The sequence below is a fragment of the Hyperolius riggenbachi genome, chromosome 1 (assembly GCF_040937935.1).
Source record: "Hyperolius riggenbachi isolate aHypRig1 chromosome 1, aHypRig1.pri, whole genome shotgun sequence".
NCBI lineage: Eukaryota > Metazoa > Chordata > Amphibia > Anura > Hyperoliidae > Hyperolius > Hyperolius riggenbachi.
Window position 1 is genome coordinate 341658333 of NC_090646.1, and position 14828 is coordinate 341673160.

The following is a 14828-nucleotide window of genomic DNA, read 5'->3' on the forward strand; positions in this document are numbered from 1 at the left end:
GATGGTCTGTTTGTAAAAAACATTTTATTTCTCATGTAAAAGGGGGTATCAGCTACTGATTGGGATAAAGTTCAATTCTAGGTTGGAGTTTTTCTTTAAAGTGAACCAGAGACGAAGCACCCTTATGTATTTTACCATAGAAATCAGTGGGAACATTAGAGAAAACATTTACCATGCTCTCTGTTCCATCCTCACTGCTAAAAGTGTCTGTTATCTAGCTGAGATAAGAATCCCGGACTGAGCATTGAGTCTGGCTTTGCTATAATGACTCAGCTAAAATGATTCCTGAGCAAAGCCAGCAGGGGGCAGGCTTGGACTTGAAGACAGCAAAGAACACAGTCTCAGCTATAATTATTCTGTAGCAAAGCCAGACCGACTGCTTAGGGCTGGTTCAGACGGACGTTTGCAGAGCGTTTACAGCCAGCGTTCAGGGCTTGGTGTTAAACGCTCCCATTCAAGTGAATGGGAGCGTTTGTACCAAGCTTTCAAGCGCGTTTACACAAACGCGGCGTTTGGGTCCCGATTTTCTCTGGCGTTCAAGGAGCCCCTGGAAGCTACATGTAGCTTCCAGGGGAGGTTAACCGCGACGGCTAATGTCCCCCTAGGGGAAGAAAAAACGCGACCGCATCCAAACGCACACGAACGCTGCTGAACGCGACGCCAGCAAACGCAACGCCTCCAAACGTCCGTCTGAACCAGCCCTTAGGGCTGGTTCAGACGGACGTTTGGAGGCGTTGCGTTTGCTGGCGTCGCGTTCAGCAGCGTTCGTGTGCGTTTGGATGCGGTCGCGTTTTTTCTTCCCCTAGGGGGACATTAGCCGTCGCGGTTAACCTCCCCTGGAAGCTACATGTAGCTTCCAGGGGCTCCTTGAACGCCAGAGAAAATCGGGACCCAAACGCCGCGTTTGTGTAAACGCGCTTGAAAGCTTGGTACAAACGCTCCCATTCACTTGAATGGGAGCGTTTAACACCAAGCCCTGAACGCTGGCTGTAAACGCTCTTAGAGGTGATAACATGCAAATTAAACAGAGAACAATGTAACAAAGAGCAGATTAGGTGTTTACTGTCATGTTCCCACTGATTTATAAGGTAAAATACAAGAGGATGCTTCATCTCTGGTTCTCTGTAGCTAGCCCTGCTAGCTTTTTAATAGGAGCCAATGGTCTCTATGGCAGGACCACGGGTCAGTCATTGGGACCAATCCCTGCACTCAGTAGCAGGGAGTGCAGTGATTAGTTCCAATGACAGAGCCGTGGTCACGCAGTCAAGACCATCGGATCCTATTAAAAAGCGAGCAGGGAGCAGTGATTGGAAGTCTGGGGCAGCGGAGCGCCTGATTGGTAGTTTGCTCCCCAAAGCTTACTACCTTGGATCGGCCGACGGCATGGTAGCTATGTAAATATGTGCATGAGGACAGAGACGGATCTAGGGAGAGGGGTACGGGAACATCGGAGGACACCGGGAAAGAGGATGGGGACACTGGGCACAGGGGGACAGAGGAGGACACAAGGGGACATAATTAGGGGGTGGGGGGACGAAGGTCCATAAGATGCCCCTGCACCATGGATGCACCTGGTTTAGTATTTTTTTTTTTCCCTTTGTTTTTGTCCTCTAAACTTGCATCTTATAGTCCAGAGCGGTTTATGGTCCGAAAAATATGGTATATACTGGTGCACGGGCCTTTTTCCATGCTGCCCCTATTCTACGTAACTCTCTTCCATAATCAATTCAAGAGGCCCCATCTCTGGACAGCTTTAAGAAAAGGCTAAAATCCTCCTCTTTTCCTGGGCCTTAGAGACTGCAGAACGCAGGTTCACAGCGCTGTAAATTTGCAGGGAGAAAAGTGCTATAAAATACTATTTTCATTATTATCAACAGATATTGAAGTTGGTAGAAAAATCATCTTCTGACTAATTTGCATATAACAATCTTGTTGATTGAAAGTCTTGTTATACCTGCAAAAGCTTAGGAATTTCAAAGCTACATTATGATGCAATCTGCTTTTGCCAACAAAATGAAGTTCCTGGTCAGGAAGCTTACACTCTGCCCTGTTTTCCATCCTGGCCTGTTATTGTTAACGTGGAAGGGCCAGAACGTTGTCTGAATGAGATTCACCGAAGCCCCATATCATCCAGATTTTGCCATCTAGCTCTGCCACCTTGCAGAAAAAGGCCTCTACCTTGTCTATATCTGATATAGAAAAGGCCAGAGTCATTTTTCTGCAGGGAAGTGGAGCTATACAGCAGAACCCAGCTGATACGGATTTCCAGAGTATCTTATAAAACAAACTATGGCCAGCATTCACAAAGCATTACTGCATGCGATGATGCAGAAAACAGCTAATTTAGTGAAATGTCAATTCACTAAGGCTGTTACCGCATGGCAAGCTGAAATTACCGAGCAGTGAGGTAAATTATCGACTTCTGCTGTAAATACCTCAACACGTCAGTAAAATGTGAATTCGCAAAGATTAGAAGATGCAGTAAGGCTCAGCTCCCTAATTACTGGCAGCTTTGATGTGGTGAAAACCAGCTTCCGCATGCCTTCAGGCTACTTGCACACTAAGACATTGCAATAGGTGCCACGTTAAGGTCGCATAACGTGCACCTAACGCGACGCCTGGTGCTCTTCGTTGTGGACGTCAGAGTGAGCCGCGTTGTGCAGCTCACTCTGGCGTCCGTGATGCGTACTCTTGTGCACATGCGGCATCACGTGGTCCCGCCGGCTAATCACCGCACAGAGCGGCCGCTCCAGGAAGTAAACACTGCACATCACAACGTGCAGTAAATATTAATTAGCCATGTGCCTGGCCGCTCTCCGCTCCTCCCCAACATGACTGCGCATGTGCAGACAGTCTAACGCGGCTTAAGCCGCTCTAACGCCGTAGCATGCTTCACTTTCTTAAGAACGTGCAGCGTTACATGTAACGCAACGTGGGCTGTGTGAACAGCCCACTTGTGTTACATTGCTGTGCGTTGGGGAGCGTTACAGGCTGCACTAACGTGCGCCTGTAACGTCTTAGTGTGTAAGCAGCCTCAAGGTACAATATCCCATGAGTGACAGAAGCAGAGAGCCAATAGGAACAGCCATGTGTAATATTTATTGAGAATTCATCTAAACTGTGGCTATTGGATAAAATTCTAATAAAGGCTAATAGATTCAGAAGGAGTAGAACAAACATTATTATAACCAGGACTGTGGAGTTTGTACAAAAATCATCTGAGTCTGACTAATCAGTTTATGAAACCTACAGGTACCCAAAATGGCTCTGACTCCTTTGCTATTTCTTACCAGGGCTGTGGAATTGGTACAAAAATCATCTAACGCCTCAATTTATGTAATCCACCAACTCCAGGTACCCAAAATTGCTCCGACTCCTGACTCCACAGCCCAGATTATAACGTGTACATCTGAAGGGATTTGGGAATACCTTTTACTATTGTAATGGCGTCAGTCAGTGGGAGAACAGCACGTAACTGTTACCGCACAGGTCTTTTTCAGTAAATTACCGAACGTTTAACACACCTTTTTGTAAATCTTTGTGAATGCTTAAAAAAATATGAAAAGTACTGCATTCTGGATTTCCCAGCCATGGTGTTTTTTTTTCTTTACCGCCCAAAGCTTTGTGAATGTTGCCCAATGTGTTGGGGCATTCTAACTTTTAAGCATTCGCATACCTCTGTGTTTTTTATGTGCACCAGAGATGCATTTTATAGGGACCCTGCGCAGTGTCAAAAAAAGGAAATCTGGACTTACCTGGGTCTTCCTCCAGCCCCCCGTACCCGCGAGATGCCCCAGCATCCTCTTGGTCCCTTCTGCTGTCCCACTGGTGGCTCCGGTAATCCGGTGACTTCGGCTGAAGTTGAGCATGTGTGCCCCAGGCATGCACCCGTCACACCTTCACACCAGTAGCCGTGAGCTTTCTGCGTATGCGCGGTTCTCTAAAGACTGAACCCCGCAGGAAACATGCGGCGACTAGTGTGATTTTAGAGCGCGGGACACTAATGCGAATTACTAGAGCCACCAGCGGGACCGCAGAGGAGACCAAGAGGATGCCAAGGGATCTCGCAGGCTACAGGGGGTGGAGGAAGCCCCAGGTAAGTCCAGATTTCCTTTTTTGGCACTGCTCAGGGTCCCTTTAAACTTAGGATATAGCTGTAGAGTTGTTGTAGAAATCAAAACTAGTCCTTGGTGAACAAGCCTACCACCAGGAGATAGAAAGGATCTGCAACTGGTGCAAGGCCGACAAGCTTGTCCTCAATGCAGCTAAAACTGTTGAACTAACATTGATTTTAGGAAAAAAAACCTGTCCTCCCACCGGTGCTCATTGAGGGCTCTGAGGTCTCCAGGGTCACCAGCGCTCGCCTCCTAGGCACCACCATCTCTAGTGATCTAAGGTGGGATGGCAACTCCTCCAGACTGCAAAAAAAGCCCAACAACGGCTGTTCTTTTTGCGTGAGCTAAAAAGGTTTGGCATGTCCCGCGCCCTTCTGACCCGTTTCTACTCCTCCACCATCGAGTCGGTTCTCTGCTCCTCCATCATTGTGTGGTACCCTGGAGCTTCCGCCAGGGACTAACACAAACTACAGAGAGTTATCAAATCTGCAGAGAAGATAGGTACCTCCCTGCCATCCCTAGAGCTACTGCACCACTACAGACTGCTTTCCAGAGCAACCAGGATTGCAAAAGATCGCTTCCACCCTGGCAACCGCTACCTCAATCTTCTCCCACTGGGGCACCGCCTCAGAACTATCTCCACCAAGACCTCCAGACACAGGAACTCTTTCTTCCCCCAAGCTGTCCAGGCCCTCAACTCAGCGGCCCCCTCCTCCATCCCTGAGACACGCTAACTGTTATCTGGGCTGCGCCGCATACTGCATATTGCATAGTGGATGCTGTAAAACTGCTTGTTTAGGGCATTCACCCAGTGTATTGTTGTACTCCTAAAATCGTATCCTATAGTCTATGTGTAATTATATGTATGCTGTCAATCATATTTATGTTCCTGTCAATCATATTTATGTTCCTGTCCATGAAGGTTTGCTGCTCTGTAGTGCCAACAACAATTCCTTGTATGATCGTGTACTTGGCGAATAAAATCTATTCTGATTCTGGTAAGAGTACATGCAGAGGGTGCAGACACGAACAAAGAACATCCATCACACATTGATCACATGATCTGAAACAGGTTTATGGGTGATGGACAACACTTCTGCGTTCAATGTGCTCAAGATTCTCAGTGGATTCACGACAGCCCTGCAAGGAGTGTGTGTAGATTATAGTACTATTGTAAAACTACATTTGTGATCGCCAACTCCAAATTTAATAACATCAAATTAATTGATTGTATGAGCAAAGGGAGTTTCAAAATCATGTAGAATTGGTACAGGAGCTGATAAGTTACACGTGTCAAGTTAACACCAAAATGCATAATTTTGGGGACTTAGCACTGCTTTTACTGTATATACAAATTATTCATGATGACTATTATCTGAGAAATAGAAAATGTTTTTTTTTTTTTTTTTTTTTTTTTACAGTTTAAATTTATTAGGAGTCGTTGCATTTTAATCACGACTCTGACTCCGCAGTCCTGATTATTATTATTATTATTATACAGGTGCATTGTCAGGACCTGGGGACTGAGTTTACTATATATAATTCTCCACATAAGTTATATATATATATATATATATATATATATATATATATATATATATATATATATATATATATATATATATATATATATATATATATATATATATATATATATATATATATATATATATATATATATATATATATATATATATATATATATATATATATATTTATATTTATTTATTTATTTTTGTGTGTGCTCTCAAATTTTTATCATCATTTGTCAAAACGCTGCTAAATGACCTTGTCCTTTTTTACCTAGTTTCCGTGTTGCATTCCATACATTGAAACATTACGACTGTCCAGAAAAACAAGAACTACTGGTAAGTTTATGGTGTGGGATGTCAGACTGTAAAATACTGAAATTCACATTCTAATTATTGTTGAAAATGTCATTCTTGTGTTTGTAGCCATTATTTTTAAGTAGCTAGACATTGCCTTAATTCCTCAGGTTAAGGTAATTTTGCTTAGAATTGCAATTTTTTCACTTTCCACTGAACTTCCTGTGTAATCTCACCTTGAAACATTTTAATTATGGCTATAGTCAAATTTTCAGACAGGAAGCGGAAGACTTGCTGTAAGGTTCCCTCCTATCACCCTCCCCATTTCCCTCCTCTTCCCCGGCTCTAGGATGATGTAGTTTTTTAATCAGTGATATGATCACGCCTCATCCAATTACCAGTGATATTGTATATACAGGTTAATGCATACTGTATATGGCCCATTACCAGTATGAGAATAGTTAACATTCCTTTACTTGAGCCATTTGCTTTACTACCAACAAATTCCTTATATGGAACATTACATGTATACCTTGCTGGGCAGATGACCATAGCCTTATAAGGAAAGCTGCCCGAAGACCACTTAGGATTGGCTAGGGCTTTGTTTTTGTCTTTATGGGTATAAAAGGGAGCTAACGCCCTAATTTCAACCGCTTCGTGATGTGACAGCTTTGTTGATAGCATACTTTGCCCAGGCCTCTGAAACCTGAGATGCCTATCAGGACATATAGGTTCCCTCAGGACTATTTGTGAACTTATCTGATCATGCTGAAAGACATATGGACATTTGACCATCATTCTGCAGGTAAGTATTCATTAAATGTTATCGTTTACATCTAAGAGTTCTGTCTTTGAGTTATTTTTATGTGCTCTGAAACTGCAAACCTACTACAGATAAATTGCCTTGGTGATAAATAGGTGCTTTGTTTACAAGTTTTGTGAATTCACATTACACCACCCTGTTTCCCTCCTCTTCCCCAGCCCATTTCACTCCTTTTCCTAGAAGGAAATAGGAGGGTAATGGGGAACAAAGCAGGCCTGCCTACTCATGTCTGCAAATTCGACATTGACCAAGGCGAGATTAAGGGGAAAGTGAGGTGGGTGGGAAATGAATGAAATGCAGTTATAAGCAAAATTGACTTACATGCATAACAGCGCTACTTGCAGGGCAATAGAAAAGGACTTCAGACAGTTTCTTAGGACTAATACTATATGTACCTATGTTTATCTCATCATGTCACATGTCCGTTCAGGTGTGCTTTTAAGCTTACCTGAAGTGACATGAGATAAACATGGGTATACTGTATATCTTACCAGTCCTACTTAGATCATTTCTGTGTTACTGTGATTTTTTTTTTTTATTTTTTTTTTATTGCTTGGGTTAATTAACAAACCAGTCCTTTTGTGTGAATGAGGCAGTTGGACTAACAGTCAAATGCATTCTCTACTCTCTTGAAAAGTAAATAGAAGCTAAAACCCTTGTATCTGGTTGACCAAAAACTTCTACTAATAGGACAAAGGGCAATTTCTCTTTTGTATGGGAGCTGAATGAAACAGATTTTATTACACTGATATAGCTGCTGTTTATACTTAACATTAGAATTATTGCCCTTAAATTGAAAATAAGAATGTAATGCTGGGCATACACAGCGCGATAGTTATCAATCGAGCCGCTGATGGCTCGATTGATAATATTCAACCTGTCCGATCACCGCGGCGGATCGACTCTGCGCTCGATCCCTGCGGGCGGACAATGGAAGAAACGAGCGGCTGATAAGGAACTGCCCGCAGGGACGAGTGGGAATCGATCCGCGCGGACGAGCAGGGACGCGCCGGCATCGAGTCAGCGGCTCGATTCCGGCGCAGAATTGCACCGTGTATGCCCAGCATAAGACTCCAGGAAAGTTCTGTGTACAATTACTACTACACATACAATTAATAATCTCGTAGGTTTTTCAGTTCAGGTTTGCTTTAAAAGACAACTGAAGCGAGAGTGATCTGGAGGCTGCCATATTTATTTCCTTTTAAGCAATAACATTTGCCTGGCTATCCTGCTGATCCTTTGCCTCTAATTATTTTAGCCATAGTTCCTGAACAAGCATGCAGCAGATCAGGTGTTTCTGACATCACTGTCAGATCTGACAAGATTATCTGCATGCTTGTTTCTGGTGCTATTCATGCACTACTGCAGCCATATAGATCAGCAGGACTGCCAGGCAACTGGTATTGTTTAAAAGGAAATAAGTATGGCAGCCTCCATATTCTTCTCACTACAGTTGTCCTTTTTAGAAAATGCTAGAAGAAATAAATGTATGAAATGTGGTTGTAATATAATATGTGGGGGGACAAAGAATTCCAGAAAATGTCATAGAGAAGAAACTCAGAGACATTTTGAAATAACTGGATTCCTGACAATACTGCAGTAGCATAAATATGACCTGGGACCTTGGTACAGGAAGACAAATTACAGAAAAGGCTGATTATGAAAGTATATATGAAATAATGCTGGCCAAGCTTAAGGAATACTAAGCACCCAGTAATGATGATCCACAAATCCCGGAAAGATGGACTAGAACAAAAATGGCTGCTAACCTGCTGTTTGGAGAAAGTGGTTTGCTACAACTGCCTAGGTAAAGACTGTAATCATAGGATCTGTGCAAGCCGAGACTCCACAAAGCTTAATGTTACTACTTATCCAGAGACGAGTCAGAAAGTGTTGGGATAGCCAGGCTGATGCTTCATTGCTGCTCATGTTCAAATACCCCACTGGGGTATGTAATCTGATAAGGGGAAGTGGGAGGAAATAAGCTGGATATAATGTGATGGAAGCACAGCAGTGCACACATGCTCTAGTGATAACTGCACAAGCACCGTGCATGCCCAGAAGACCAGCAACCGCTGATGGTGCATGTGCGGTCATCACTAGATGGCTACACATACCCAGACAAAGAAAGGAAAGAAGAAATGGAGGAAATACGAGTGATGGTGCAAGCTTGGTCCTAGCTGGATAGCCACTAATGCCCATGTATGATATACTACATTAGAAAGAGAGAACATAAAGCTGGGGAGGGTGAGGGGACAGAAGAAACGCTACAGCAAATTTGCATAGATCCGTCCTTTTTATATGTCTGTATGTTTATTTATTTTTTTCTAATCATATCTCTATATGTACACTGCTTTTAAGACCATTGCTCGCAAAGATTACGGGAAGTCTGTTGACTGGTGTGAGGCTCTAATATGTGACTACAGAATTCGGTTAGGTGAGTTCCCCCAACCTCATTACATGAAACTTCTATGTAAAGGTGCGTACACACGCACGACAGCAGCCAACGACGGGTCCGTCGGCACCTCCCTCTGGGCGGGTTTTCAGCAGACTGTAGTGCGTGTGTATGCACTTTCGGCAGACTGATAAGGCTGTTCCTGAACGATCTGCCCGGCGGATCGTTCAGGAACAGCCTTATCGGTCCACCGACAGTGCGTACACTTGCACTACAGTCTGCTGAAAACCCGCCCAGCGGGAGGTGCCGACGGACCCGTCGTTGGCTGCTGTCGTGCGTGTGTACGCACCTTAAGCATAACCTGTCTGAATCTGTATATGCCTAAACATACCATCAGTATGGCTAATCTTCATTTTAAGTATCTCTCTAATGCTGGGCATACACAGTTTCTTTTCCTTATCAATCGAGCCGTTATTGGCTCGATTGATAATATCCGACAGGTCCGATGACCTGCCGGATAGATTCCCCGCCGGCGGACAATAGCGGGGAATCGAGCGGCTGATAAGGAGCGCCGGCGGGGATGCGCCGGCATCGAGCCATCGGCTCGATCCGGCGCATAATTGCATCCGTGTATGCCCAGCATAATGCTGGGTTTACACCATACAATTTTCTGTTAGATTCTTCTGTTAGACTTTTCTGTTAGATTTCCTGTTCGAATGCATAATTAGATTATTTTCTGTAGAGAATGGTCATTATCTCTGGTGCATTGTCTTCTGTTTATCTCCTGCTGAGTAGAACCATGCCTAATTGCTCGGCAGATAGATACATTTCCAACATGTTGAACTTTATCTGTCTGGCAGGTAAATCTAACAGAAAAATGTATGGTGTAAACCAAGCATAATACATTCCTGCTATCCTGATAGCTTTCAGACATGAGGGACATGTGTATGCACAGAAACTCACAACATTCAGGATATTGCACCATATTTTTTTTTTTTCAGTTTATACTTAGTTTCTTAATTCATGGTGAAAGAGGGGGACAGGAGATGTTAGCAGAAGGGCCATACCGTTGGCCAGTCATGGAATAGGAAGTGTTGTGGTCTGGGGTTGTTTTGGAGAGAAAAAAAGTTTGGTTGTTTCCATTGTGCGATTGGCATACTGAGTAAAGGTGCCCATAGACCTGATAATTATGGGTAGATTTGAAAAAGAGACAAATTTATCTCTAATCAAATACGAGATCTGATTAGAGATTAATTTGTTTTTTGTTGATTCTGCTCATTACAGGCCGATTTCGGTCCGATTTCAGCATGAAATCTTAAGGGAATCTGCTAATTCTGCACCGCCGCTGCCCCCAATGTATAATGTGTCATAAATGGCCTGATCCAATTCACTTTTTCTCCTAAGTATTTTTCTTCTAGGTGATCTTTTCACATATTATTAATAAAAATGCATTTTAAGCCACCAGCAAGCAAGACAAAACTTCTTTGCCTACTTTTGGTATTTTTACAATTGCAGAGTGCTGAAAACTTACTTTAAACGAAAGATGAGAATTCTCTTAGGCGAAAACTTAGGAGATAAAGTGAATTGGTTTGAGCCCAAAGTTGTGTTGCCTGATCTTTAAAATCAATGGGAATCGTTCCTGGAAAAAAAAAAAAGCCAGATACTTGAGAGGGAAGATTGTGGGTCCTATAGAGAGCCTTCCCACTCCTCTCCCAGCCACCGTTCCAGCGCTGGCTCCCCCGTTGCAGTATTCAACCAATTTGGTCAAATACTGCTGTCTCCGCCGCCGAAGGGAGACTTCGTGCGCAGTATGGAGCTTGTCTTCGGGAGGACTCTGCTCCCAAAGACTTTCGAAGTCCCCCGCAGCGGGGAGATTGAAAGCAGACAGCCAGCGCTTAACGGAGGTGACCGGAATGGAGCGGGAATGCTCTATAGGACCCAGAGCCTTCCCTCTCCTTAGGTAAGTATCAGGCTTTTTTTTTTTTTTTTCAGGAACGATTCCCATTGACTTTAACTACACCTACTAGTTTAATTGTGTAATTTGTTTTTCTTTTGGTTGCTGTGACTCACAGGTTGTCTATCTACCTTCATTTTATTGCAGGCTGTGGCTCATTTACTGATAGTTTTTATGACTACTGCACCGCAGCAATCAGTAAGCAGTTTTAATTTTCCTGTTATATTTCTCAAGCTAAACTTTACAATTACAAAAAATCAATGGCGGAGAGATAAATTGATTTTTTTTTCTAGGCCTGCCAGTACGAAGGGAATATGGTAAAGTAAAGCTAAACTTTCCTTCAGTATGTTCAAAAAATTGTGACCCACCACCAAATGGTCCTGACACTACTAACATCCTGGTGAGCAATAAGGTGCTCCCAGACCGTGCACGGGCATCCAGAGATCGGGCAAATGAGAAGCTAGTGGATTGTATTGTGACAGCCAAGCAAGCAGAAAGTCATCTCAGGGATATCCTTGCAGGGAAGAGAAAGTCCCAGTGGTTGTTGAGGTTCCAGTCATCAAACGGCAGTGTGGACGTCCTGGAAACCTATATTGAAGATGAAGCCCAAGTGGAGGTGGTGGTGAGCTATCTTCAGTCACTGTGTGACAACATGAGCAGGGAATCAAAAAAGCTAATGAATGGAGATCAAACGAAATTCATTCTTGAAGTGATGCTTCCAGAGGTACAGTTTAATTCTATATTCTATTAATACTGAGATAGGGAATCTTTCAGAATGCTAAGCCATTTGAGTTTTATGTCTTCACTGGCATAATCCATCTTTCATGTAAGTGACAGACATGAAAGCCAAGACATGGCAACCATGTAAACAGCAATTGCCTCCGTTTTTTATTCAATAAAAGTTACACAATTAGGACCACAGATATTTGGACAGAGACCTTTAAAATTCATTGTTCTAAAGTGCAGAACCAAAATTCGAAAAAAGTTAATTCTGTCCAAATATTGATGGACCTTAACTGTATGTGTGTATGTGTTTTTTTTTCAGTCAAATCTATATAACTAGACTTGCGTCAAGCTTCTTACTGTCTGTTATCTGGGTTACAAAAATAGAAACTGTGTTTAACATATACCACAAAGTAAAACTCCACCCAAACAATCCCTGCTCTGCATTAGGCCAAGACTACCTGTATTTATCTAGCCAAATGTCTTCTGTCACCCTTCTTATCAGGCCACATCACAAGATATCCAGAATCAGTGACCTGCTGATGGGCTGACTCAAGTACGTCCCACGGCAAAGTGGGTGTTGGTAGCATACCAGAGACTATAGCTACCTGCCCTCGCCCCAGTCATCCTGGCAGCGTCACACTTTCCACTAGGGCCCCAGGCTCACTGCGGTCACATGACCGTTAGACTGGAACTCTAGCTGTAAGTTACTTGCAGCCTCATACCTTGCTGCTAGAGCTCCAGTTTTACTGTCATTTGACCACAGTAACCCATATGCAATTCCATTTTTCACCTGAGTTTTCTCCTAGGTGATATTTTTAAACTTGTCAATACTATGGCCTCAATTCACTAAGCTTATCTCCTGTCTTTAATAACTCTTCTAGAGTTGTTACCATGGTGATAAGGCATGTAGTATTCTGGAAACATTTAACCTCAGGCAAACCTAAAGTTAACTCTTCTGTCTTTAAGTTAACTCTTCAATCCTTAAAATAACTACAGAGTTAAAGACAGGCTGTTTATTAACTGCATGTGAAAATAACTACAGAGGAGGTAAATTAACTACAGAGGAGGTAAAATAAGTACAGAGGAGGTAACTTAAGGAATGAAGAGGTAAGATAACTCTCTCTTATGTGGAGGTAAGTTTTCTCTTGCCTTATTATCTCTAGCAGGATCTTAGTGAATTGAGGCCAATGACTTTTAAACCATCACCAACCAAAAAAAAAAAAAAAATGCTCAAAATAATTTTGATAGTACTTTTTTTTTTTTTTTTTTTCTGCACATTTTGAAACTTTTTCCATTGCAAAGTGCTAAAATGTAATTTTAAATCGCAGATGAAAATTTTTCTTGTAGGAGAAAACTCAGGTGAAAAAGTGAATTGCATATGGCCCCATGAGTCTAGAACTCTAGCAAAGAGTACAACGCTGCCGGGGAGACATGACGGGTAGCTATGATCTTCAGTACACTCCCAATGTGCACTCTGCATAGGCCCGCAATGTTATATTGCCTACGGCTAAGCCCTCCTCCACACATTTGTTATTAAAAAAAAAAAAAAAGTTGGCTTATCCATGGTGATAATTTTGTACAATGATGGTTCCACTGTGATTTCATTGGCACATATTCATGCTGTTTTAATCAATGAAGATTATCGTAACAGTTTGGTGTGTGTGTGTGTGTGTGTGTGTGTAAATTTCTTTTTTAAATGTTGCTCACTTGTTTTTCAGGCTGTGGTTTATGCTATATCTGCTACAAATAATATTAGTTATGAAAATGCAGAAAAGAAATTTTTAGACGGACCTTTGCTCAGTAAGAGGTAACCAGCATCTTTTATCCTATAATGATGGCGATTCTGCTTTAAAACTGTTAACATACTGTAGTCTAATGTTTTCCTTTACTGTAGAGAAAGAAAACTCTTTGAGGAACGAATTTTGGATAAGAAAAAAGCCAGGCTTGCGAAACATCTGCACTCTACATGAGAGCTAGACTTATGTGAAAATTCCAACACTTCCATCTCTCTTCATCGGGAACACAATACAGAACCAGCTTATGGCTTACATGGTTTATTGTCATTAATCTGCTATTCAGTGTATCGTTGGAGGAAGAAAAGGAGCTGCCAGCAAACTAATGCATTTCGGGCTTCCTTATTTTCTAATACCTTAATCTTCCCTGTTGTGCCACTCCTTCTTTTTTATATATTGCTGTATCATTAATTCATAAAAACACTGGGGAAATAATGGTGGTACCCAGGTTGACTAACCAGAGGTCCAGACTAATTCTGAAAGAAATGCAGGGAAAATCTGGGGATGCAAAACTTTCTTGGCTGCAAATTGTTAATCACTTTTTTATGTGATGCCTTCTGGCCATAGATAATTCATGTTCATACTTGTACTTTATTCATTTGAATTACTTGGACAAACGCTTCAGCCCAGAATGAACTACCATAACCTGGATCATGAAGATACTAAACCCCCTTATGCTAAACTGCACTGCTAATAATGTTAAACGTCAGCCTCCGGCTGGAAGTCCTGGCTAAAGCAACTGGACTCATCAGGATTAAATACAAAGACTAAGAAAATCTGTTGTTTGCACAATCTTCTCACTCAACATCATTTTATACTTTTGATATTTTTTGGACTCCTTTATGGTTGTGACAGTAGTTTTTACTGCCCCAGGCATGATTTGTAGTATTTTGTTACTGGTCACCAAAATAAATATTTTTGTTTATTCTTTACATGTCGCATATTTTGGCTTTGTGCCAACAATAGGATAAGCTGAACTGAAGTCAGTTTATTTACCGTATTTTTCGGCATATAAGACGCACTTTTTCTTCCCCAAAACAGGGGGGAAAAATTGGGTGTGTCTTATATGCCAAATGCACCCAAAAAAATGTTGCAGAGTGCGCAGGGAAGCGCTTACCCATCTTGCCGCCATGCTCCTCTTCCCCTCGCTTCAGCCGCGATCCTCTTCACCTCCTCAGGCGCAGTTCTCGGATGCC

General features: G+C 42.4%; 1 protein-coding gene across 5 annotated transcripts in view; it reads left to right on the plus strand.

Annotated features, from left to right (window-relative positions):
* PWWP3A (PWWP domain containing 3A, DNA repair factor) overlaps positions 1-14564 on the plus strand; it is a 60155-nt gene extending 45591 nt beyond the window's left edge. For all 5 annotated transcript variants that reach the window (XM_068234000.1, XM_068233998.1, XM_068233999.1 and 2 more), the window contains 6 exons: positions 5923-5983; positions 9126-9201; positions 11261-11311; positions 11407-11837; positions 13558-13646; positions 13734-14564. In XM_068234000.1, the coding sequence (XP_068090101.1) occupies positions 5923-5983; positions 9126-9201; positions 11261-11311; positions 11407-11837; positions 13558-13646; positions 13734-13809 (784 nt within the window). In that variant the 3' untranslated portion in view covers positions 13810-14564. The remainder of the gene's footprint in view (positions 1-5922; positions 5984-9125; positions 9202-11260; positions 11312-11406; positions 11838-13557; positions 13647-13733) is intronic.
* Positions 14565-14828: the final 264 nt, after the last annotated feature.